The sequence below is a fragment of the Anomaloglossus baeobatrachus genome, chromosome 8 (genome assembly GCF_048569485.1).
Source record: "Anomaloglossus baeobatrachus isolate aAnoBae1 chromosome 8, aAnoBae1.hap1, whole genome shotgun sequence".
Taxonomy (NCBI): Eukaryota; Metazoa; Chordata; class Amphibia; order Anura; family Aromobatidae; genus Anomaloglossus; species Anomaloglossus baeobatrachus.
In genome coordinates, this window is record NC_134360.1 from 15,850,473 (window position 1) to 15,876,511 (window position 26,039).

A 26,039-nucleotide genomic window follows, 5' to 3' on the forward strand; every position below is an offset into this window, starting at 1 on the left:
TCACGGGCTCCTTAGTTTTGGTGCAAAAGCAGGAAGGAGAAAACTTATAAATTGGTCTAGGGTAAATTCAATCCGAAGGATGTTCGGAGAACTGAAAACCATGAACCAAAAGAACAATTCAACATGAACAACATGTGTACACAAAAAAACAACCAGCCCGAAGGGAACAGGGGCGGGTGCTGGGTCTCCCAATAGGAGCTAGAAGAAAAGGAATTTACGGTAAGTAAACAAAATTCCCTTCTTCTTTGTCGCTCCATTGGGAGACCCAGACAATTGGGACGTCCAAAAGCAGTCCCTGGGTGGGTAAAAGAATACCTGGATAAAAAGAGCCGAAAACGACCCCCTCTTACAGGTGGGCAACCGCCGCCTGAAGGACTCGCCTACCTAGACTGGCATCTGCCGAAGCATAGGTATGCACCTGATAGTGTTTCGTGAAAGTGTGCAGACTAGACCACGTAGCTGCCTGACACACCTGCTGAGCCGTCGCCCGGTGCCGCAATGCCCAGGACGCACCCACGGCTCTGGTAGAATGGGCTTTCAGCCCTGAAGGAAGCGGAAGCCCAGAAGAACGGTAGGCTTCGAGAATCGGTTCCTTGATCCACCGAGCCAAGGTTGACTTGGAAGCCTGCGAACCCTTACGCTGGCCAGCGACAAGGACAAAGAGGGCATCTGAACGGCGCAGTGGCGCCGTGCGAGACACGTAGAGCCGGAGTGCTCTCACTAGATCCAAAGAGTGCAAATCCTTTTCACATTGGTGAATTGGATTAGGGCAAAATGAAGGCAAGGAGATATCTTGATTGAGATGAAAAGGAGATACCACCTTAGGGAGAAAATCCGGGACCGGACGCAGAACCACCTTATCCTGGTGGAACACCAGGAAGGGGGCTTTGCATGACAGCGCTGCAAGCTCAGACACTCTTCGGAGTGATGTGACTGCCACTAGGAAGGCCACCTTCTGCGAAAGACGTGATAGAGAGACATCCCGCAGCGGCTCGAAAGGTGGTTTCTGAAGAGCCGTTAGCACCCTGTTAAGATCCCAGGGTTCCAGCGGACGTTTGTAAGGTGGGACTATGTGGCAAACTCCCTGCAGGAACGTGCGGACCTGCGGAAGCCTGGCTAGGCGCTTTTGAAAAAATACGGAGAGCGCCGATACTTGGCCCTTGAGAGAGCCGAGTGACAAACCCTTGTCCATTCCGGATTGAAGGAATGAAAGAAAAGTGGGTAAGGCAAACGGCCATGGAGGAAAACCGTTATCAGCGCACCATAATAGGAAGATTTGCCAAGACCTGTAATAGATCTTGGCGGACGTTGGCTTCCTGGCTTGTCTCATGGTGGCAATGACATCCTGAGATAACCCTGAAGACGCTAGGAGCCAGGACTCAATGGCCACACAGTCAGGTTGAGGGCCACAGAATTCAGATGGAAAAACGGGCCTTGTGACAGCAAGTCTGGGCGGTCTGGAAGCGCCCACGGTTGTCCCACCGTGAGATGCCACAGATCCGGGTACCACGACCGCCTCGGCCAGTCTGGAGCGACGAGAATGGCGCGACGACAGTCGGATCTGATCTTGCGTAACACTCTGGGCAGCATCGCCAGAGGAGGAAACACATAAGGCAGTCGAAACTGCGACCAATCCTGAACTAACGCGTCCGCCGCCAGAGCTCTGTGATCCTAAGACCGAGCCATGAATGCCGGGACTTTGTTGTTGTGCCGTGACGCCATGAGATCGACGTCCGGCGTTCCCCAGCGGCGACAGATCTCTCGAAACACGTCTGGGTGCAGAGACCATTCCCCCGCGTCCATGCCCTGACGACTGAGAAAATCTGCTTCCCAGTTTTTTACGCCCGGGATGTGAACTGCGGAGATGGTGGAGGCTGTGGCTTCCACCCACTGCAGAATCTGCCGGACTTCCTGGAAGGCTTGACGACTGCGAGTGCCGCCTTGGTGGTTGATGTATGCGACGGCAGTGGCGTTGTCCGACTGGATACGGATCTGCCTGCCCTCCAGCCACCGATGGAAAGCCAATAGGGCTAGATACACTGCCCTTATCTCCAGAACATTGATCTGAAGGGAAGACTCTATCGGAGTCCAGGTTCCCTGAGCCCTGTGGTGGAGAAAAAACGCTCCCCACCCTGACAGGCTCGCGTCCGTGGTGACCACAGCCCAGGTTGGGGGTAGGAAGGATTTTCCCTGCGATCGAGAATTGGGAAGGAGCCACCACTGAAGAGACATCTTGGTTGCAAGGGAAAGAGAGACTTTCCTGTCGAGGGAAGCCGACTTCCTGTCCCATTTGCGGAGAATGTCCCATTGGAGTGGCCGCAGATGGAATTGCGCGAACGGCACTGCCCCCATCGCTGCCACCATCTTCCCCAGGAAGTGCATGAGGCGCCTTAAGGGGTGTGACTGACCCCGAAGAAGAGATTGCACCCCTGCCTGCAGAGAAAGCTGTTTGTCCCGCGGTAGCTTGACTACCGCTGACTGTGTATGAAACTCCATCCCGAGGTAAGTCAGAGATTGGGTCGGTGTCAACTTGGATTTCGGGAAGTTGATGATCCACCCGAACTGCTGGAGAGTCGCCAGAGCGACGGTAAGGCTGTGTTGACACGCTACCCGAGAAGGGGCCCTGACTAGGAGATCGTCTAAGTAGGGAATCACCGAGTGGCCCTGAGAGTGTAGGACCGCCACAACGGATGCCATGACTTTGGTGAAAACCCATGGGGCTGTCGCCAGGCCGAAAGGCAATGCCACGAACTGAAGGTGTTCGTCCCCGATGGCGAAACGCAAGGAGCGTTGATGCTCGGGTGCGATCGGCACGTGGAGATAAGCATCCTTGATGTCGATCGATGCTAGGAAGTCTCCTTGTGACATCGAGGCGATGACCGAGCGGAGAGATTCCATCCAAAACCGTCTGGTTCTCACATGTCTGTTGAGTAGTTTGAGGTCCAGAACGGGACGGAATGATCCATCCTTTTTTGGCACCACGAACAAGTTGGAGTAAAAGCCGCGACCACGTTCCTGTAGGGGAACGGGGATCACAACTCCTTCTGTCTTCAGAGCGTCCACTGCCTGAAAAAGTGCGTCGGCCTGAGCGGGGGGCGGAGAGGTTCTGAAGAAACGAGCCGCAGGACGAGAGCTGAACTCTATCCTGTAACCGTGAGACAGAATGTCTCTCACCCATCGGTCTTGGACATGTGGCCACCAGGCGTCGCCAAAGCGGGAGAGCCTGCCACCGACCGAGGATGCGGCTGGGGGATGCCGAGAGTCATGAGGAGGCCGCCTTGGAGGCAGTGCCTCCTGCGGCCTTTTGGGGGCGTGACTTGGACCGCCACGCATAGGAGTTCCTCTGGCCTTTCTCCGGCCTGCTGGACGAAGAGGATTGGGGCTTGGCGGAGGGACGAAAGGACCGAAACCTCGATTGTATTTTCCGTTGCTGAGGTCTCTAAGGTTTGGATTGGGGTAAGGAGGAGTCCTTTCCCTTGGATTCCTTAATAATCTCATCCAATCGTTCGCCAAACAAGCGGTCTCCAGAAAACGGCAAACCGGTTAAGAACCTCTTGGAGGCCGAGTCTGCCTTCCATTCGCGCAGCCACATAGCCCTGCAGACTGCCACAGAGTTAGCGGATGCCACAGCTGTACGGCTAGCAGAGTCTAGGACTGCGTTCATGGTGTAGGAAGAAAAAGCTGACGCTTGAGAAGTCAAAGACGCAACTTGCGGAGCAGAATTACGTGTGACAGCATTAATCTCAGCCAGACAAGCTGAGATAGCTTGGAGTGCCCACACGGCTGCAAAGGCCGGGGCAAAAGACGCGCCCGTGGCCTCATAGATGGACTTCACCAGAAGCTCTATCTGCCTGTCAGTGGCATCCTTTAGCGATGAGCCATCTGCAACCGATACCACAGATCTAGCCGCCAATCTAGAGACTGGAGGATCCACCTTGGGACACTGAGCCCAACCCTTAACGACCTCGGAGGGGAAGGGGTAACGCGTGTCAGTGAGGCGCTTAGTAAAGCGCTTGTCCGGAACCGCTCTGGGCTTCTGGACAGCATCTCTGAAGTTAGAGTGATCGAAAAACGCACTACGTGTACGTTTGGGGAACCTAAACTGGTGTTTCTCCTGCTGAGACGCCGACTCCTCTACAGTAGGAGGCGGGGGAGAGAGATCCAACACCTGGTTGATGGACGAGATAAGATCATTCACTAAGGCGTCCCCTTCAGGTGTATCAAGATTAAGGGCAACGTCAGGGTCAGAGCCCTGAGCTGCGACGTCCGCCTCGTCCTCCAGAGAGTCCCCAAGCTGGGAACCCGAGCAGCGTGAAGAAGTCGGGGAAGATTCCCAGCGAGCCCGCTTAGCCTGTCTAGGACTGTGGTCCGGGCAGGAGTCCTCCACGTGAGACCTAGGGCCCAACCTGGGAGCGCGCTGCAGCGCGGACCGAGAGGGGCCTGGAGGCGACGATCCAACAGGGGCCGGGGCCTGTGTAAGGACCGGTCTGGACTGCAAAGCTTCTAGCAGCTTGGCAGACCATTTGTCCATAGACTGAGCCATGGATTGTGAAAGTGACTCAGAGAGTTTCTCAGCAAAAGAGGCTAACTCTGTCCCTGCCGCCTGGACAGGGGGAGCAGGGGGGTCTACATGAGCCGAGGGGCCCACTAGTGACCGAGGCTCCGGCTGAGCAAGCGAAATAGGGGTCGAGCATTGCTCACAGTGAGGGTAGGTGGAACCCGCAGGTAACATAGCCCCACAAGAGGTACAGGCCGCAAAAAAACCCTGTGCCTTAGCAGCTTTGCTCCTTGTGGACGACATGCTGTTGTCTCCTAGGAGAGTGATCACTGAGGGTATATGGGAAAGTGGTATACAGCCCGACCGAACAGAAATATATATATAAATACGTATCTATTCCGGCACCCTAGGGGGACCAGCATCGGGTGACCGGTGTGGCTTACCGACCGCTAAAAAGCGGAGTGTGTGTCCTCCAGATTCCTTGCCTTAGGTCCCCCGGAGCTGCAGAGCTCTTCACTGAGAATCCTCCACTGGCAGAATGCCAAAAAATGGCTGCCGGAGCTCTCAGGGGAGGAGTGGAGCCGTGGGCGGCGCCAGGAAAGTGCGGGAATCTGGGGTCCCCACAGTGATCAGTGAGGGGGGAGGAAACATGCAGGATGGTCCGGCCCTCACATCCGACGTCAGGTCGGCAGTCCCGCCCTTACCCCTGACAGGCAGGCCCGGGGGCGGGATTTTTGCGACTAGGCCGCGATGAAGCCGGGGACTAAATTTGAGACCGCGCCCGACAAGCAGGCACGGTCGGCGCGGAAGTCTGCCGGCCTTCTCAATTCAGCAGCTGCCGCAGCGTCCGGGAAGAAGGTGCGCTCCCTGCACAGTCCCCTATGGGGACAGAGAGTACCTTAGTGTTGCAGGGCCCGGTCCTTGAGGTTGAATAGACTCCGGTCCGGCAGATTCCCACAGGGGCTGCGGAGGGAGCACGGTCCCAGTAAATGGATGACCGCTCAGGATCCCACTTCTCCCAGAGCCGCTAAGGGATGGTGAAGGAGACGGCATGAGGCTCCGGCCTTTGTACCCACAATGGGTACCTCAACCTTAACAACACCGCCGACGTAGTGGGGTGAGAAGGGAACATGCCGGGGGCCCCGTGGGGGCCCTCTTTTCTTCCAACCGACATAACTAATATGAGAATGCATGAGTGGATGTGTGCCTCCTTCCACACAAAGCATAAAACTGAGGAGCCCGTGATCCACGGGAGGGTGTATAGGCAGAGGGGAGGGGTTACACTTTTTTAAGTGTAATACTTTGTGTGGCCTCCGGAGGCAGAAGCTATACACCCAATTGTCTGGGTCTCCCAATGGAGCGACAAAGAAAGAAGTGCATGCAGTTTTGAGGCCAAAAACGCACCTGAAAAACGAGCCAAAAAAGCGGTTAAAAACGCAGCATGCGCACATAGCCTAAGGCTGCGCTCACACAAGCGTATACCTTGGACGAGAGCTTTCCAATGTTTTATGACATCCGAGTACAGTCCGATTTTTAAGAACTCACAAAAAGGAGAAAATTGACAAATTTGGTTCTCAGATGCAAGAGAATCGGATCACACTGAGCCGTCACGCAGATCAGAGTTTGATCGGAGTCATTTGCATTATCGATCCGAATCTCTCGCATGCAAAATCTACACTCATGTGAGTCTATAAATCTGTGCAATGCACCTACAATTGAGAAGACACGTGCGCTCACCTTGCACTGTTTCCTCAGGAATCGGAGGGAAGGTTGGACTAGCCACTTGAAGAGTTCCTCCAGAAGAGCGCGGTGTTCCTTAGTCTTCAGGGCATCGGGGAGGGTGTTGAGCCAGGACTTCACCAGCGGAGCCCAGCCCAGTTGTTGGGGTTCCAGATAAATCATCCCGCAGCGGCTTACAGTGGCAGGCTGCAAAGAGAAATATACAAAGTAAGGTGGAAATAAGGCTAGTTTCACACTTTCGTTGAACGGCATCCGTTACATTGCGTTGTGTGACGGATGCAATGGATGTGTTGCATATAGTGGCACAACGGATGCAACGGATGCTGCAAAACAACGCAATTCGTTTTGTTTTTTGTTTTGTTTTTTTACAGTTTTACCGTCGGCAGACTATTGTGAACGATCAGCTGATCGCTAACAGTAGTCCGCCGCCGGGTGATCAGCCGATCACTCACAGTAGCCGGCCGCCGGGTGATCAGCCGATCACTCACAGTAGCCGGCCACTGGGTGATCAGCCGCTCACTCACAGTAGCCGTCCGCCGGGTGATCAGCCGATCACTCACAGTAGGCTGGCCGCCGGGTGATCAGCTGATCGTTCGGTCGCCGACAATGTGTGCGGGGGCGGGAGCGGGGGGCAGAGTGCGGTGGGTGGAGCCGAGCAGGGCCATGGCTGAGGATGTCAGTGCCGCGGGGACTGCATCGCTGGGGGACAGGTGAGTGAGTGTGAGAGAGTGTGTGTGTGTGTGTGTGTGTGCGCGCGTGCAATTGTGTGTGTGTGTGTGTGTGTGTGTGCGTGTGCGTGTGCGATTGTGTGTGTGTGTGTGTGTGTGTGTGTGTGTGCGCGTGCGATTTTGTGTGTGTGTATGCATACGGAGTGCGGGGAGGGGGCAGAGCCGAGTGGGGAAGTGTCGGGCTCCCAGCACACGTAACCAGGGTTCCTTGGTTACCCGATGTGTACCCTGGTTACGGGTGGAGGGAGCCAGAGAGAGCATGCGAAGTGAAATCCAAAGGATTCCGCTGTTCAAAAAAACGTTACATGCTTCGTTCCTTCCGCCCGGCGCAGCGTCAAAATAACGACGCTGCGTCGTCCGGCGGATGCAACGCTGACACTAGCGTTACAGTGCATTATCCATACAAGTCTATGGAGAATAGCGCAGTGCGTTAACGGACTGCGCTATTCTCCATAGTGACGGACTCCGCTGAACGCAGATGTGAAACTAGCCTAAGACACAAGCCCGTCCAGTTATCCAATGTATTAAGTAGACAGACGATCATTAAAATAGTAGCTATGTAACATGTTACCTACACTCAGGAGCTGGATCCAGTGCTGCAATAGACCCATATGACAATGGTTGTCAATAGTGAGACAACCCCTTTAATTATAGCAACAAAAAAGAGAATTTTGTTTACTTACCGTAAATTCTTTTTCTTATAGTTCCGTATTGGGAGACCCAGACATTGGGTGTATAGCTTCTGCCTCCGGAGGACACACAAAGTACTACACTCAAAAGTGTAGCTCCTCCCTCTGAGCTTATACACCCCCTGGAGAACCAGATCTAGCCAGTTTAGTGCACAAGCTGAAGGAGAATAGCCACCCACAAGTAAAAACAGAGCAAGAACCGGAACAACCGGAGTCTCTGTCTACGACAACAGCCGGTGATAACACGCGGAACAAGAACTGCCAACAGGCAACAGGGAGGGAGCTGGGTCTCCCAATACAGAACTATAAGAAAAATAATTTACGGTAAGTAAACAAAATTCTATTTTTCTTTATCGTTCCTATGGGAGACCCAGACATTGGGACGTCTCAAAGCAGTCCATGGGTGGGAATAAACAGAAAAACTGAGAAGTAGGCGGAGCCTAACTTCACAAGTGGGCGACAGCCGCCTGAAGGATGCGTCTGCCCAAGCTCGCATCTGCCGAAGCATGAGCATGCACTTGGTAGTGCTTTGAAAAGGTATGCAGGCTAGTCCAAGTGGCAGCCTGACAGACTTGCTGAGCCGTAGCCTGGTGCCTGAAAGCCCAAGAGGCACCGACAGCTCTGGTCGAGTGTGCCTTGATCCGCGGCGGGGGAGGCACCTGAGAACACTGGTAGGCCTCCGAAATGGTGGACCTGATCCAACGGGCTAAGGTCGGCTTAGAAGCAGAGAGGCCCTTACGCCGACCTGTGGTTAGCACAAAAAGAGAGGTGCACCGCCTAAGAGCAGCGGTGCGAGACAGATAGATCCGGACCGCCCGCACCAGATCCAGAGTATGCAATGCTTTTTCAAAGCGATGAACAGGAGCCGGACAAAAGGAAGGTAGGGTAATGTCCTGGTTAAGGTGGAAAGGAGAAACCACCTTAGAGAGAAAGTCCGGAGTCGGACGGAGAACCACCTTGTCTTGATGAAAAACCAAAAAAGGTGACTCCGAAGAGAGCGCAGCTAAATCAGAGACTCTCCTGAGGGAAGTTATGGCCACTAGAAAGACCACTTTCTGTGAAAGACGAAACAAAGAAACCTCCCTAAGAGGTTCAAAGGGGGGTTTCTGCAAAGCCGTGAGAACCAAATTGAGGTCCCAGGGATCCAAGGGCCGCCGGTAAGGCGGAATGATGTGAGACGCACCTTGCATGAAGGTGCGGACCTGAGCCAGCCGGGCGATACGCCGCTGGAACAGCACTGACAGAGCCGAGACTTGTCCCTTGAGAGAGTTGAGGGACAATCCCAGCTGCAGACCGGACTGTAGAAAAGACAGAAGGGTCGGCAAGGAAAAAGGCCAAGGAGAATGGCCGGAAGAGCGACACCAGGACAGGAAAATCTTCCAAGTCCTGTGATAGATCTTGGCAGAGGAACACTTACGGGCCCGAGTCATAGTGGAGATGACTTCAGGGGGGATACCAGAAGCCGTCAAGATCCAGGACTCAAGAGCCACGCCGTCAATCTGAGAGCCGCAGAATTCTGGCGGAAAAACGGACCTTGTGAGAGAAGGTCTGGACGGTCCGGAAGATGCCACGGCACCTCTACGGACAGATGGAGCAGGTCTGGGTACCAAGCTCACCTGGGCCAGTCCGGAGCAATGAGAATGACTCGACGGCCCTCCATTCTGATCTTGCGCAGAACTCTGGGCAAGAGCTAGAGGGGGAAACACGTAGGACAGACGAAACTGGGACCAGTCTTGAACCAGAGCGTCCGCGGCGAAGGCCTGAGGATCGTGGGAGCGAGCCACGTTACCCGGAACCTTGTTGTTGTGACGGGACGCCATTAGGTCCACATCCGAAGTGCCCCACTTGCGGCAGATTGACTGAAACACTGCCGGATGCAGGGCCCACTTGCCACTGTCCACGGTTTGACGGCTGAGATAATCTGCTTCCCAGTTTTCCACGCCTGGGATGTGGACTGCGGATATGGTGGACTTGGAGTCCTCCGCCCATTGAAGGATGCGTTGTACCTCCAACATTGCCAGGCGGCTGCGTGTCCCGCCTTGGTGATTGATGTAGGCAACTGCTGTCGCGTTGTCTGACTGGACTCGGATGTGCCTGCCCGCCAACAGGTGGTGAAAGGCTAGGAGAGCTAGAAGCACAGCTCTGGTTTCCAGCCCATTGATCAAGAGGGCTGACTCGGACGGAGTCCAAGTGCCCTGTGCTCGGTGGTGGAGACATACCGCTCCCCAGCCGGATAGACTGGCATCCGTGGTGAGAATAACCCAGGACGGGGTCAGGAAGGAGTGCCCCTGAGACAGAGAGAGGGGCCGAAGCCACCACTGAAGGGAGCCCCTGGTCTGTGGCGACAGAGCCACTAGCCTGTGCAAGGAGGAAGTCCGCTTGTCCCAACAGCGGAGAAAGTCCAGCTGCAGAGGACGCAGATGGAACTGGGCAAAGGGAACAGCCTCCATTGACGCCACCATCTGACCCAGCACCTGCATCAGGTGCCTGATGGAATAACGGCGGGGCCTCAGCAGAGCGCGGACCGCCAGTTGGAGGGACTGCTGTTTGATTAAGGGCAACTTCACAAGTGCCGGCAGAGTCTCGAACTGCATCCCTAGGTACGTGAGACTCTGGGTCGGAGTCAGAGTGGATTTAGGAAGATTGACAATCCACCCGAATTGGGCTAGAGTGGCGAGAGTGAGCGAGACACTCCGCTGACAGTCTGCGCTGGATGAAGCCTTGACTAGAAGGTCGTCCAGGTAAGGAATCACTGCCAACCCCTGGAGGTGCAGAACCGCAACCACTGCTGCCATGACCTTGGTGAATACTCGAGGGGCCGTGGCTAACCCGAAGGGGAGAGCCACGAATTGGAAATGTTCCTCTCCGATTGCAAAACGTAGCCAACGCTGGTGTGAAACTGCAATTGGCACATGCAGATAGGCATCTCTGATGTCGATGGATGCCAGGAAATCCTTGCCAGAATGACCCCCAGAGAGTATATACAGAAGGTCCACAACCAGAGGTTGTGGCTTACCAGACCGCTGGAGCGGTTTGTGTGCCCTCCAGATCCCGAAGCCCGGACTCCCAAGCACCTCAGCAGGGATGCTGCAGACCAGTGGTGATCGCAGGGAAAAACGCTGAGAAAATGGCCACCGGAGTGAAGAGAGGGGGCGGGACTCACTCTGAGAGCGGGATCTGGAGGGCCAAAGAGATTAACAGGGGAGGAGACATGTAGTCAGTGAGGAGTGTCTCTCCCCTTTGCAGAACGGCCGCTGGGCGGAGCCGCGCTGTCCCTCTGCATGAATGACATGCGAGGGCAGTGAAACCGAAAGTAGGCCTCCGGCGAAGCCGGGGCCTAAATTTGAGCGGTGCGGCCGGTGCGCAGGCACCATCGGCGCGGTTCTCAGGCGACAGCCAGAGAACCCGCCGGAAATGTCATAAAAATCACTCAGCACACTCTCCCACAACAATAAAGTACAAGGGACCCCCATATATAAACGTCTCAGGTACTTAGCTTGCTGAGACGCAGGGTTCCCAGTCCCTGGGGATGAGTGCTCCGGTCCAGCAGGATCCTGAAGGGCTGCGGATGGAGACCGGTCTCATGCCAAGCATGGAGAACCGTGCTGGCTCCCACTTCAAGCCAGAGCCCCGGAGGGATGGTGAAGGAGCCCGGCATGTAAGGTTCTAGCCTGGGAATCAACCTTAACAGCACCGCCGACACAGTGGGGTGAGAAGGGACATGCCGGGGGTCCAGGCTTGGACCCGCTTTTCTTCAAACTCTTTCCAAAAATGAAAAATCAGATGAGAATAAATGTGTGGATGTATGACCTCCTGAACACAAAGCGATAAAACTGGCTAGATCTGGTTCTCCAGGGGGTGTATAGGCTCAGAGGGAGGAGCTACACTTTTGAGTGTAGTACTTTGTGTGTCCTCCGGAGGCAGAAGCTATACACCCAATGTCTGGGTCTCCCATAGGAACGATAAAGAAAGTGGTGTTCCCTTTTCCGACATTTATAGCCGGATATGTCATACAAGTCTAGAAGATGTGGCTTCTGTGAATGTAGCGATGGCTGCGCATGTAGAACTTCCATAGAAGTGAATAGGAAGCGCTGCATGTGCTGCTAACTCTCCGTTCACATTGGCACGAGATGGGGCTTCATATTTATGAACGGTTCGGGTGCCAGAGGTAGGATGATCATTTATCAGACATTTATGGCCTGCCTTGTGGATATGCTATAACTTATATGAATACCATATTTTCCGGCGTATAAGATGACCCTCAACTTTTCCAGTTAAAATATAGAGTTTGGGATATACAGTTTATACTCAAGTATAAGCCAAGGCCCCTATTTTACCACAAAAAAATGGGAAACCTTATTGACTCGAGAATAAGCCTAGGGTGGGAAATTCAGCAGCTACTGGAAAATTTAAACAATGAAATGTAATGTGCCCCCATCCTTGTGCCCCCTTGTAGTAATGTGCCCATCCTTGTTCCCCTTCCTTGGGCCCTCTAGTAATGTTCCCATCATTTAGTAATGTCCCCTGCAGTAATGTGCCCATGGTATAGTAAGTAATGTCTTCAGTCTTGTCCCCTATTATGCCATTGTTTACACACAGCTCTCCTCTGTTCCCGCGGGGTCCTCAGCTATTTCTTCAGGCCCATTCAGCTATTTCTTCAAGCAGTTCACAGGCCCATAGATCCCTCGGTGATCTTGTCAGGTGCATGGAACCCGCGCTGCAGGCTACCATCATGGCTTTACTGCAGTTGAATGCTTTACAGCGGCACTGCAAAGTATTCAACTGCTATAAAGTGCTGACAGCAGCGACAGCTCCGTGCACCAGACGTGAACATCAAGGGGTGCTTCTTGCAGTTCACAGGCCCATAGGCCCCTCGGTGATCTGGTCCGGTGCATGGAGCCCCCGCTGCAGGTTACCATCATGCCTTTACTGCAGTTGAATGATTTACAGCGGCACTGCAAAGTATTCAACTGCTATAAAGCGCTGACAGCAGCGACAGCTCCGTGCACCAGACGTGAACATCAAGGGGTGCTTCTTGCGGATCGCAAGCACATACACCCCTCCATGATCGCGTCCAATACACAGGGCTGCTGCTGTCAGCACTTTACTGCAGTTGAATGCTTTGCGGCACCGCCGCCGCCGTAAACCACTCAATTGCAGTAAAGCCATGATGGCAGCCTGTAGTGTCGGCTCCGTGCACTGGACACGATCACGAGAGATCTATGGGCATGCGGACTGCAAGAAGCAGCTGATAACACCGCGGGAACGGAGGAAAGGTGAGAATATTTTCTGTGGGATCCTCACTATGAGATCTGAGAGGCAGAGTCTTGGACATAGGGAGGGCTTATAAATCAAATAATAAAACGCCGTATAAGACGACCCCCGACTTTTGAGAAGATTTTCAGGGGTTAAAAAGTCGTCTTAAACACCGGAAAATACGGTACCTCTAAAAGTCAACCCTACAATCTCATTAGTGATCCATTAGTGGAATTGTGGGAACTGATCTCTTCTAGGGATGGGTGAAAACCTACCGACGCCTGGGAAAGGTCCATTGTTTCAAAAATCAGACTCATCGGAGGTGACATCTGAATGATCTCCCCGCTCATCAAGCAAAGCTAAAAACAAAGGGGACATATTAGAGATTTCATTAATCCGGGCAGTCTGATCAGTAACCTAATAAATGCAAACTGTAAGGTTTAGGCAGGAAAGAACATTCATTATGTGCGCATTACAATCTGAAAGCTGCACAAAAAATCTGGTAGCGGATTAATAATTGGAAGATAATTCTGCAAAAAATATATTTTACAATAGTAGTCTCCACATTTAATACATTAGCACTCTATGAACGGATTACTACCATCGTTATTAACAGTGCTTGTAAATACCAGCAATTTTGCAGTTTGGTGTGTATTATTATTTGCAGCTGTTCTTGAGATGTTAACACTTTTCTTCTCTTTACAGCTTGTTGTCTTGGAAACCGACCACCGCTGCTAGAAAGCGAAATGGGTGCAGCGCTTACAAGCGCTTTTTTATTGAGCTTTTTAACAGTTTTGAAGCTGGCCGGAAGCGCACAGTTATCTCCTGATCGCGGTCAGCTTCAGCACAGAGTTTACAAGCAACACAGCAGAGGTGGTCGGTCACCTAGGCAACGTGTTCTAAACAATAGAAAAAAGTATTAATATCTCAAGAATGGCTGCAAATTTTAACAAGCAGGAAATTGCAATTTTCATCTATTAATTGAAATAACAATTTAACGTAGAAATATAAACTAATAAAATAAATGCATACAATTCTGATGCACGTAATGTTTTGTATTTTCTATATTTATGGCAGATGACCTTTTACATAACCTTTGGTTCTGCTACATGGAGATGAAAACATAGACAGATGTCAATGAAATAAAGTACAGTCTAAAGTTACCTTCTTATTATCATCGAGCACGGTGTTCATACTTTCTATCCATAGAGTATCAATAGGTCCATCAAAAATAACCCATTTTCTTTCCGGGGTCTCAGATAATGCAAACTCACGGAAAGTATTCGCGACTATTCCATCGGTCCACTGCAAATGAAGAAAGGCATCATATAGGGGGCTATGTGGGGGCTCATACTGAATATAGCAGGCTATGTGAGGGCTCATACTGTATATAGGGGCTATGTGGGGGCTCACACTGTATATAGGGGGCTATGTGAGGGATCATGCTGTATATAGGGGCTATGTGAGGGCACATATGGAATATAGAGAGCTATGTGGGGGCTCATACTGTATATAGGGGCTATGTGAGGGCTCATACTGTATATAGGGGCTATGTGAGGGCACATATGGAATATAGAGAGCTATGTGAGGGCACATACTATATATAGGGGCTATGTGAGGGCACATAAGGAATATAGAGAGCTATGTGGGGGCTCATACTGTATATAGGGGCTATGTGGGGGCTCATACTGTATATAGAGAGGTATGTGAGGGGTCATGCTGTATATAGGAAGCTATGTGAGGTCTCATACTGAATATAGGGAGCTATGTGGATGCTCATACTGTATATAGGGTCTATGTGGGGGTTCACACTGTATATAGGGGGCTATGTGAGGGATCATGCTGTATATAGGAGGCTATGTGAGGGTTCATACTGTATATAGTGGGCTATGTGGGGGCTCACACTATATATAGGTGGCTATGTGAGGGATCATGCTGTATATAGGAGGCTATGTGAGGTTCATACTGAATGTAGAGAGCTATGTGGGGGCTCATACTGAATACAGGAGGCTATATGGGGACTCATATTGTATATAGGGGCTATGTGGGAGCTCATACTGTATATAGGGGCTATGTGGGAGCTCACACTGTATATAGGTGGCTATGTGGGGGCTCACACTGTATATAGGGGGCTATGTGAGGGATCATGCTGTATATAGGAGGCTATGTGAGGGTTCATACTGAATATAGAGAGCTATGTGGGGGCTCATACTGAATACAGGAGGCTATATGGGGACTCATATTGTATATAGGGGCTATGTGGGAGCTCATGCTGTATATAGTGGGCTATGTGAGGGCTCATACTGAATACAAGGAAGTTATGTGAAAGATCACACTGTATATGGGAGGTTAAGTGGTGGTTCACACTGTATATAGGGAGGCTATGTGAGAACTCAGACTGTATATAGGAGCTATGTGGGAGCTCATACTGTACATAGGAGGCTAAGTGAGTGCTCACACTATATATATATATATATATATATATATATATATATATATATATATATATATATATATATATATATATATATATATATATCTATATATGAGGATTATGTGAGGGTTCACCCTGTAAATAGGAGGCTATGTGGAAATCATACTGTATATAGAAGGCTCACACTGTATACAGGAGGGCTATAAAATAAAAATATAAATTAATATATTAATATTGATCAAAATTAATTTCAACGTATTAGTTCTGACCTCCCCAACAATGGCGGTCTCTCATGTCGCCCCTCAGGAAAATGAATTGCCCACCCCTGCTCATAAGGAACCCCCTCTACTGTGTTCATACGCCATAAGGAGGGGTGATTTTCCCATTTTCGGCAATGCCATTATTACCATATTAAACAATACATCTTATCACAGACGTACCTCATGTGACACTGGATCAAACTGACCGAACAGCTGCCCCATGGTGATGGCTTTAGGGTTCACCGTGCGGTAAATCACTTTTTCTTCTTCGCACCCTCGCTCATTCATAAGAGACAGTGTATCCGCGAGGACGTGGAGGACCTTCGTTTTTCCTGAGAACGGCTCTCCAACCAACATAAAACTGTGCGGGATAAACACAATGAAGTATGGAGCGTTGTATAACTTATTGCAGTGAAGGATAACTCACCGGCACTTTGGTCTCATCACAGCTTACCCGTGTCTCACGATCATCATTTCATAGGTCTGTATCATTTTCTCCAGGAAGACCTTCTCGGGCTGGATGTTGTGCGCGGCGCAGCACTCGAGGGCACATGCAAGTAAATCCTGTGCACGTGGAAGACAAAATATTACACAACAGTTAGAGGTAAGAGGATAAATCTGCAGATAACGGTCAACACGGAGACAAGTCTGTTTTTCTCCGGCACCACTAATGTCACACGGACCACACAGTGATTTGATCCGTGGTAACACGTACCGGAGAAAACACGTGTCTGTAAAATAAAATGCTTTTCTATACTTGCCTGTCTCCAGCGCTGCTGTATTTGGTGCTACTGTCTCTAGCTTCCTGGCCCGCTCATTAGGCTCATGAATATTCACTTCACTCACCGTGGACCCGGAAGCAGCAGCACGAGAGAGACATCCGCGCTGGAGACAGGTGAGTATAAAGTTCCTGCTCTCTGTGTGCTATCACGGAGAACACACGTGTGTCAAAATCACGGCACACAGAGAGCCATATGCACCTTCAACACGTCAGTGAAAAGAAGGGAATTTTGTTTACTTACCGTAAATTCCTTTTCTTCTAGCTCCAATTGGGAGACCCAGACAATTGGGGTGTATAGCTTCTGCCTCCGGAGGCCACACAAAGTATTACACTCAAAAGTGTAACCCCTCCCCTCTGCCTATACACCCTCCCGTGCATCACGGGCTCCTCAGTTTTGGTGCAAGAGCAGGAAGGAGGAAACTTATAAATCGGTCTAAGGTAAATTCAATCCGAAGGATGTTCGGAGAACTGAAACCAAAGAAACAATTGAACAAGCCCGAAGGGAACAGGGGCGGGTGCTGGGTCTCCCAATTGGAGCTAGAAGAAAAGGAATTTACGGTAAGTAAACAAAATTCCCTTCTTCTTTGTCGCTCCATTGGGAGACCCAGACAATTGGGACGTCCAAAAGCAGTCCCTGGGTGGGTAAAAGAATACCTCGATAAAAAGAGCCGAAACGACCCCCTCTTACAGGTGGGCAACCGCCGCCTGAAGGACTCGCCTACCTAGACTGGCGTCTGCCGAAGCATAGGTATGCACCTGATAGTGTTTCGTGAAAGTGTGCAGACTAGACCAGGTAGCTGCCTGACACACCTGCTGAGCCGTAGCCCGGTGCTGCAATGCCCAGGACGCACCCACGGCTCTGGTAGAATGGGCTTTCAGCCCTAAAGGAAGCGGAAGCCCAGAAGAACGGTAGGCTTCAAGAATCGGTTCCTTGATCCACCGAGCCAAGGTTGACTTGGAAGCCTGCGAACCCTTACGCTGACCGGCGACAAGTACAAAGAGTGCATCTGAACGGCGCAGGGGCGCTGTGCGAGACACGTAGTACCGGAGTGCTCTCACTAGATCTAATGAGTGCAAATCCTTTTCACATCGGTGAATTGGATTAGGGCAAAAAGAAGGTAAGGTGATATCCTGATTGGATGAAAAGGAGATACCACCTTAGGGAGAAATTCCGGAAAAGGAAGGAGAACCACCTTATCCTGGTGAAAAACCAGGAAGGGGGCTTTGCATGACAGCGCTGCAAGATCCGACACTCTTCGGAGTGATGTAACTGCCACTAAAAATGCCACCTACTGCGAAAGACGTGATAAGGAGACATCTCGCAGCGGCTCGAAAGGTGGTTTCTGAAGAGCCGCTAGCACCCTGTAAAGGTCCCAGGGCTCTAGTGGGCGCTTGTAAGGTGGGACTATGTGGTATACTCCTTGCAGGAACGTGCGGACCTGCGGGAGCCTGGCCAGGCGCCTTTGAAAAAATACTGAGAGCGCCGATACTTGTCCCTTGAGAGAGCTTAGTGACAAACCTTTGTCCATTCCAGATTGAAGGAAGGAAAGAAAAATGGGTAAGGCAAAAGGCCAGGGAGTAAACCCATTCACAGAGCACCAGGACAAGAATATCCGCCAAGTCGTGTAATAGATCTTGGCGGACGTCGGTTTCCTGGCCTGTCTCATAGTGGCAATGACATCCTGAGATAACCCTGACGATGCTAGGAGCCAGGACTCAATGGCCACACAGTCAGGTTGAGGGCCGCAGAATTCAGATGGAAAAACGGCCCTTGTGACAGCAAGTCTGTGCGGTCTGGAAGGGCCCACGGTTGATCCACCGTGAGATGCCACAGATCCGGGTACCACGACCGCCTTGGTCAGTCTGGAGCGACGAGAATGGCACGGCGGCAGTCGGACCTGATCTTGCGTAATACTCTGGGTAGCATCGCCAGAGGAGGAAACACATAAGGCAGTTGAAACTGCGACCAATCCTGTACTAATGCATCCGCCGCCGGAGCTCTGTGAACTGCGGAGATGGTGGATGCTGTGGCTTCCACCCACTGCAGAATTCGCCGTACTTCCTGGAAGGCTTGACGATTGCGAGTGCCGCTCTGGTGATTGATGTAGGCGACTGCAGTGGCGTTGTCCGACTGGATACGAATCTGCCTGCCCTCCAGCCACTGATGGAACGCCAATAGGGCTAGATACACTGCCCTTATCTCCAGAACATTGATCTGAAGGGAAGACTCCCTCGGAGTCCAGGTCCCCTGAGCCCTGTGGTGGAGAAACACTGCTCCCCAACCTGACAGGCTCGCGTCCGTGGTGACCACAGCCCAGGTTGGGGGCAGGAAGGATTTTCCCTGCGATAGAGAAGTGGGAAGAAGCCACCACTGAAGAGACGTCTTGGTTGCCAGGGAAAGAGAGACATTCTTGTCGAGGGAAGTCGATCTCTTGTCCCGCTTGTGAAGAATGTCCCATTGGAGTGGGCGTAGATGAAATTGCGCGAAGGGCACTGCCTCCATCGCTGCCACCATCTTCCCTAGGAAGTGCATGAGGCGCCTCATGTAGGACCGCCATAACGGATGCCATGACTTTGGTGAAAACCCGTGGGGCTGTCGCCAAGCCGGAAGGCAATGCCACGAACTGAAGGTGATCGTCCCCTATGGCGAAACGCAAGAAGCGTTGAAGTTCGGGTGCGATCGGCACATGGAGATAAGCATCTTTGATGTCGATCGATGCGAGAAAGTCTCCCTGTGACACCGAAGCGATGACCGAGCGGAGAGATTCCATCCTGAACCATCTGGTTCTCACATGTTTGTTGAGCAGTTTGAGTTCCAGAACGGGACGGAATGAACCGTCCTTCTTTGGCACCACGAACAAGTTGGAGTAAAAGCCGCGCCCCTGTTCCTGAGGGGGGACGGGAATCACAACTCCATCTGTCTTCAGAGCGGCCACTGCCTGAAGAAGTGCGTCAGCCCGAGCAGGGGGGGGCGAGGTTGTGAAGAAACGAGTTGGAGGACGAGAGATGAACTCTATCCTGTAACCGTGAGACAGAATGTCTCTCACCCATCGGTCTTGAACATGTGGCCACCAGGTGTCGCAAAAGCGGGAGAGCCTGCCACCGACCGAGGATGCAGTTCGGGGATGCCAAGAGTCATGAGGAGGCCGCCTTGGAGGCATTGCCTCCGGCAGCCTTTTGGGGGCGTGACTTAGACCGCCACGCGTAGGAGTTCCTCTGACCTTTCTCTGGCCTATTGGACGAAGAGGATTGGGACTTGGCGGAGGGGCGAAAGGACCGAAACCTCGATTGTATCTTACGTTGCTGAGGTCGCTTCGGTCTGGACTGGGGTAAGGAGGAGTCCTTTCCCTCTCATCCAATCGTTCTCCAAACAATCGGTCGCCAGAAAATGGCAAACCGGTTAGGAATCTCTTGGAAGCCGAGTCTGCCTTCCATTCGCGCAGCCACATGGCTCTGCGGACTGCCACAGAATTAGCGGATGCGACCGCTGTACGGCTAACAGAGTCTAGGACTGCATTCATGGCGTATGAAGAAAACGCCAACGCCTGAGAAGTCAAAGACGCAACCTGCGGAGCAGAAGTACGTGTGACCGCATTAATCTCGGTTAGACAAGCCGAGATAGCTTGGAGTGCCCACACGGCTGCAAAAGCCGGGGCAAAGGACGCGCCCGTGGCTTCATAGATGGATTTCACCAGGAGCTCTATCTGCCTGTCAGTGGCATCTTTTAGCGATGAGCCATCTGCAACCGATACCACAGATCTAGCCGCCAATCTAGAGACTGGAGGATCCACCTTGGGACACTGAGCCCAACCCTTAACTACGTCAGAGGGGAAGGGGTAACGTGTGTCAGCAAGGCGCTTAGTAAAGCGCTTGTCCGGAACCGCTCTGGGTTTCTGGACAGCATCCTTGAAGTTAGAGTGGTCGAAAAACGCACCCCGAGTACGTTTGGGGAACCGAAACTGGTGTTTCTCCTGCTGAGAAACCGACTCCTCTATAGGTGGAGGAGGGGGGGATAGATCTGACACCTGGTTGATGGACGAGAGCAAGATCATTTACTAAGGCGTCCCCTTCTGGTGTATCAAGGTTGAGGGCAACGTCATGGTCAGAGCCCTGAGCTGCGACCTCCGCCTCGTCCTCCAGCGAGTCCTCCAGCCGGGAACCTGAGCAGCGTGATGAAGCTGATGATTCCAAGCGGGCCCGCTTAGCTGGTCTGGGGCTGTGGTCCGTGGAGGAGTCCTCCACGTGAAACCTAGAGCCCACCCCGGGAGCGCGCTGCGGCGTGGACCGAGAGGGACCTGGAGGCGCCGATCCACAGTGTCCTGGGTCTGTGTAAGGACCGGTCTGGACTGCAAGGCTTCCAGCAGCTTGGCAGACCATTTGTCCATAGACTTCCATGGATTGTGAAAGTGACTCAAAGAGCTTCTCAGCAAACACTATAAACTCTGTCTCTGCCGCCTGGACAGTGGTAGCATGGGGGTCTACCTGAGCCGAGGGGCCCACAAGTGGTCGCGGCTCCGGCTGAGTCAGTGTAACAGGGGTCGAGCATTGCTCACAGTGAGGGTAGGTGGAACCCGCAGGCAACATAGCCCCACAAGAGGTACAGGTCGCAAAGAAACCCTGTGCCTTAGCGCTCTTGCTCCTTGTGGACGACATGCTGTTGTGTCCCAGGAGAGTGATCACAGAGGGTATAAGGGAAGAGTATACCGCCCCGGCCGAACAGAGATCTATATATATATAAAGATATATAATACGTATCTATTCAGGCAACCCAGGGGGACCAGCACCGGATGACCGGTGTGTCTTACCGACCGCTAAAAAGCGGCGTGTGTGTCCTCCAGATTCTCTGCTCCAGGTCTCCCAGCGGTGAAGAGCTCTTTCCTGATGATTCTCCAGCGCAGAATGTCTGAAAAAAATGGCTGCTGGAGCTCTCAGAGGGGGAGTGGAGCGGTGGGCGGCACCAGGAAAAAGTGCGGGAATCTGGGGTCCCTATTGTGATCAAAGAGGGGGGAGGAAGCATACAGGATGCTCCGGCCCTCACTGCCGACGTCAGGACGGCTGTCCCGCCCCTACCCTGACAGACAGGTCCGGGGGCGGGAGTCTTGCCAGTAGGCCGCAACTGAAGCCGGGGACTAAATTTATGACCGTGGCCGACAAGCAGGCGCGGTCGGCGCGGAAGTCCCCCGGCTTTCACGGATCAGCAGCCGCTGTGTGTCCATGCAGCGTCAGGTCGGCTGTCCCGCCCCTACCCTGACAGACAGGTCCGGGGGCGAGATTTTGCAAGTAGGCCGCAACTGAAGCCGGGGACTAAATTTATGACCGCGGCCGACAAACAGGCGCGGTCGGCGCGGAAGTCCCCCGGCTTTCACGGCCTAGCAGCCCTTGCAGCGTCCGGGTGCCAGGCGCTCCATGAACCGTCCCCATGGGGACACAGAGTACCTGACAGGTGCAGGGCCCGGTCCCTGATAAAGAAAATACTCCGATCCGGCAGATTCCACACAGGGGCTGCGGAGGGAGCACGGTCCCAGTACCTGGATGAACGCTCAGGATCCCACTTCTCCCAGAGCCCCCAAGGGATGGTGAAGGAAGAAGGGAATTTTGTTTACTTACCGTAAATTCCTTTTCTTCTAGCTCCTATTGGGAGACCCAGACAATTGGGTTGTATAGCTACTGCCTCCGGAGGCCACACAAAGTATTACACTTTAAAAAGTGTAACCCCTCCCCTCTGCCTATACACCCTCCCGTGCATCACGGGCTCCTCAGTTTTGGTGCAAAAGCAGGAAGGAGAAAACTTATAAATTGGTCTAAGGTAAATTCAATCCGAAGGATGTTCGGAGAACTGAAAACATGAACCAAAAAAACAATTCTTCATGAACAACATGTGTACACAAAAAAACAACAGCCCGAAGGGAACAGGGGCGGGTGCTGGGTCTCCCAATAGGAGCTAGAAGAAAAGGAATTTACGGTAAGTAAACAAAATTCCCTTCTTCTTTGTCGCTCCATTGGGAGACCCAGACAATTGGGATGTCCAAAAGCAATCCCTGGGTGGGTAAAGAATACCTCAATAAAAGATAGCCGAAAACCGGCCCCTTCCTACAGGTGGGCAACCGCCGCCTGAAGGACTCGCCTACCTAGACTGGCATCTGCCGAAGCATAGGTATGCACTTGATAGTGTTTTGTGAAAGTGTGCAGACTAGACCAGGTAGCTGCCTGACACACCTGTTGAGCCGTAGCTCGGTGTCGCAATGCCCAGGACGCACCCACGGCTCTGGTAGAATGGGCTTTCAGCCCCGAAGGAATCGGAAGCCCCGAAGAACGGTAGGCTTCAAGAATCGGTTCCTTGATCCATCGAGCCAAGGTTGACTTGGAGGCCTGCGAGCCCTTACGCTGGCCAGCGACAAGGACAAAGAGCGCATCTGAACGGCGCAGGGGCGCCGTGCGAGACACGTAGAAACGGAGTGCTCTCACCAGATCCAAAGAGTGCAAATCCTTTTCACATTGGTGAACCGGATGAGGGCAAAATGAAGGTAAGGAGATATCCTGATTGAGATGAAAAGGAGATACCACCTTAGGGAGAAACTCCGGTACAGGACGCAGAACCACCTTATCCTGGTGAAAAACCAGGAAGGGGGCCTTGCATGACAGCGCTGCAAGCTCCGACACTCTTCGGAGTGAGGCAATTGCCACTAGAAAAGCCACCTTCTGCGAAAGACGTGATAAAGAGACATCCTTCAGCGGCTCGAAAGGTGGTTTCTGAAGAGCCGTCAGCACCCTGTTAAGGTCCCAGGGTTCCAGGGGGCGCTTGTAAGGTGGAACTATGTGGCAAACTCCCTGCAGGAACGTGCGGACCTGCGGAAGCCTTGCCAGGCGTTTTTGAAAAAATACTGAGAGCGCCGATACTTGTCCCTTGAGAGAGCCCAGTGACAAACCCTTTTCCATTCCGGATTGAAGGAATGAAAGAAAAATGGGTAAGGCAAAAGGCCAGGGAGCAAAACCATTATCAGAGCACCAGGACAAGAAGATCCGCCACGACCTGTAATAGATCTTGGCGGACGATGGTTTCCTGGCCTGTCTCATAGTGGCAATGACATTCTGAGATAACCCTGAAGAGGCTAGGAGCCAGGACTCAATGGCCACACAGTCAGGTTGAGGGCCGCGGAATTCAGATGGAAAAACGGCCGTTGTGACAGCAGGTCTGGGCGGTCTGGAAGCGCCCACGGCTGACCCACCGTGAGATGCCACAGATCCGGGTACCACGACCGCCTCGGCCAATCTGGAGCGACGAGAATGGCGCGACGACAGTCGGATCTGATCTTGCGTAACACTCTGGGCAACATCGCCAGAGGAGGAAACACATATGGCAGTTGAAACTGCGACCAATCCTGAACTAACGCGTCCGCCGCCAGAGCTCTGTGATCTAGAGACCGTGCCATGAAGGCCGGGACCTTGTTGTTGTGCCGTGACGCCATGAGATCGACATCCGGCGTTCCCCAGCGGCGACAGATCTCTCGAAACACGTCTGGGTGCAGAGACCATTCCCCCGCGTCCATGCCCTGACGACTGAGAAAATCTGCTTCCCAGTTTTCTACGCCCGGGATGTGAACCGCGGAGAGGGTGGAGCCTGTGGCTTCCACCCACTGCAGAATCCGCCGGACTTCCTGGAAGGCTTGACGACTGCGAGTGCCGCCTTGGTGGTTGATGTAGGCGACGGCAGTGGCGTTGTCCGACTGTATTCGGATCTGCCTGCCCTCCAGCCACCGATGGAACGCCTTTAGGGCTAGATACACTGCCCTTATCTCCAGAACATTGATCTACTGGGAGGACTCCATCGGAGTCCAGGTTCCTTGAGCCCTGTGGTGGAGAAACACCGCTCCCCACCCTGACAGGCTCGCGTCCGTCGTGACCACCGCCCAGGTCGGGGGCAGGAAGGATTTTCCCTGCGATAGAGAAGTGGGAAGCAGCCACCAATGAAGAGAGGTTTTGGCTGCAAGGGAAAGAGAGACGGTCCTGTCGAGGGACCTCGACCTCCTGTCCCATTTGCGGAGAATGTCCCATTGGAGTGGGCGCAGATGAAATTGCGCGAAGGGAACTGCCTCCATTGCTGCCACCATCTTCCCCAGGAAGTGCATGAGGCGCCTCAAGGGGTGTGTCTGGCCCCGAAGAAGAGATTGCACCCCTGTCTGTAGTGAAAGCTGTTTGTCCAATGGTAGCTTGACTATCGCTGAGAGAGTATGAAACTTCATCCCTAGGTAAGTCAGCGATTGGGTCGGTGTCAACTTGGACTTTGGAAAGTTGATGATCCACCCGAACCGCTGGAGAGTCTCCAGAGCGACGGTCAGGCTGTGTTGACACGCCTCCCGGGAGGGTGCCCTGACTAGGAGATCGTCTAAGTAAGGGATCACCGAGTGGCCCTGAGAGTGTAGGACCGCCACAACAGATGCCATGACCTTGGTGAAGACCCGTGGGGCTGTCGCCAGGCCGAAGGGCAATGCCACGAACTGAAAGTGTTCGTCCCCGATGGCAAAGCGCGGGAAGCGTTGATGCTCGGGTGCGATCGGCACATGGAGATAAGCATCCCTGATGTCGATTGATGCTAGGAAGTCTCCTTGTGACATCGAAGCGATGACAGAGCGGAGAGATTCCACCAGAAACCTTCTAGTGCTCACATGCCTGTTGAGCAGTTTGAGGTCCAGAACGGGACGGAATGATCCGTCCTTCTTTGGCACCACGAATAAGTTGGAGTAGAAGCCGTGACCATGTTCCTGAGGAGGGACGGGAATCACCACTCCTTCTGTCTTCAGAACGCCCACAGCCTGAAAAAGTGCGCCGGCCCGAGCTGGGGGCAGAGATGTTCTGAAGAAACGAGTCGGAGGACGAGAGCTGAACTCTATCCTGTAACCGTGAGACAGAATGTCTCTCACCCATCGGTCTTGGACATGTGGCCACCAGGCGTCGCAAAAGCGGGAGAGCCTGCCACCGACCGAGGATGCGGTTCGGGGATGCCGGGAGTCATGAGGAGGCCGCCTTGGAGGCAGTGCCTCCGGCGGTCTTTTGGGGGCGTGACTTAGACCGCCACGCATAAGAGTTCCCCTGGTCCTTCTGTGGTCTGTTGGACGAGGAGGATTGGGACTTGGCTGAGGGCCGAAAGGACCGAAACCTCGATTGAATTTTTCGTTGCTGAGGTCTCTTCGGTTTGGACTGGGGTAAGGACGAGTCCTTTCCCTTGGATTCCTTAATGATTTCATCCAATCGTTCGCCAAACAATCGGTCGCCAGAAAACGGCAAACCGGTTAAGAATTTCTTGGAAGCAGAGTCTGCCTTCCACTCGCGTAGCCACATGGCCCTGCGGACTGCCACCGAGTTAGCGGATGCCACCGCTGTACGGCTAGCCGAGTCCAGGACGGCGTTCATGGCGTAGGACGAAAAAGCCGACGCCTGAGAAGTCAAAGACACAACTTGTGGAGCAGAGGTACGTGTGACCGCATTAATCTCAGACAGACAAGCTGAGATAGCTTGGAGTGCCCACACGGCTGCAAAGGCCGGGGCAAAAGACGCACCAGTGGCTTCATAGATGGATTTCACCAGGAGCTCTATCTGCCTGTCAGTGGCATCTTTGAGAGATGAGCCATCTGCAACTGATACTACAGATCTAGCCG

General features: G+C 52.8%; 1 protein-coding gene across 1 annotated transcript in view; it reads right to left on the reverse strand.

Moving 5' to 3' along the window:
• Positions 1–26,039, reverse strand: part of DNAH12 (dynein axonemal heavy chain 12) — a 331,588-nt gene that overhangs the window by 152,503 nt on the left and 153,046 nt on the right. The window contains exons 30-34 of the mRNA XM_075321326.1: positions 16,060–16,169; positions 15,786–15,966; positions 14,076–14,216; positions 13,187–13,270; positions 6,236–6,424 (exon numbers count right to left, since the gene is read on the reverse strand). Of these exons, the coding sequence (XP_075177441.1) occupies positions 6,236–6,424; positions 13,187–13,270; positions 14,076–14,216; positions 15,786–15,966; positions 16,060–16,169 (705 nt within the window). The remainder of the gene's footprint in view (positions 1–6,235; positions 6,425–13,186; positions 13,271–14,075; positions 14,217–15,785; positions 15,967–16,059; positions 16,170–26,039) is intronic.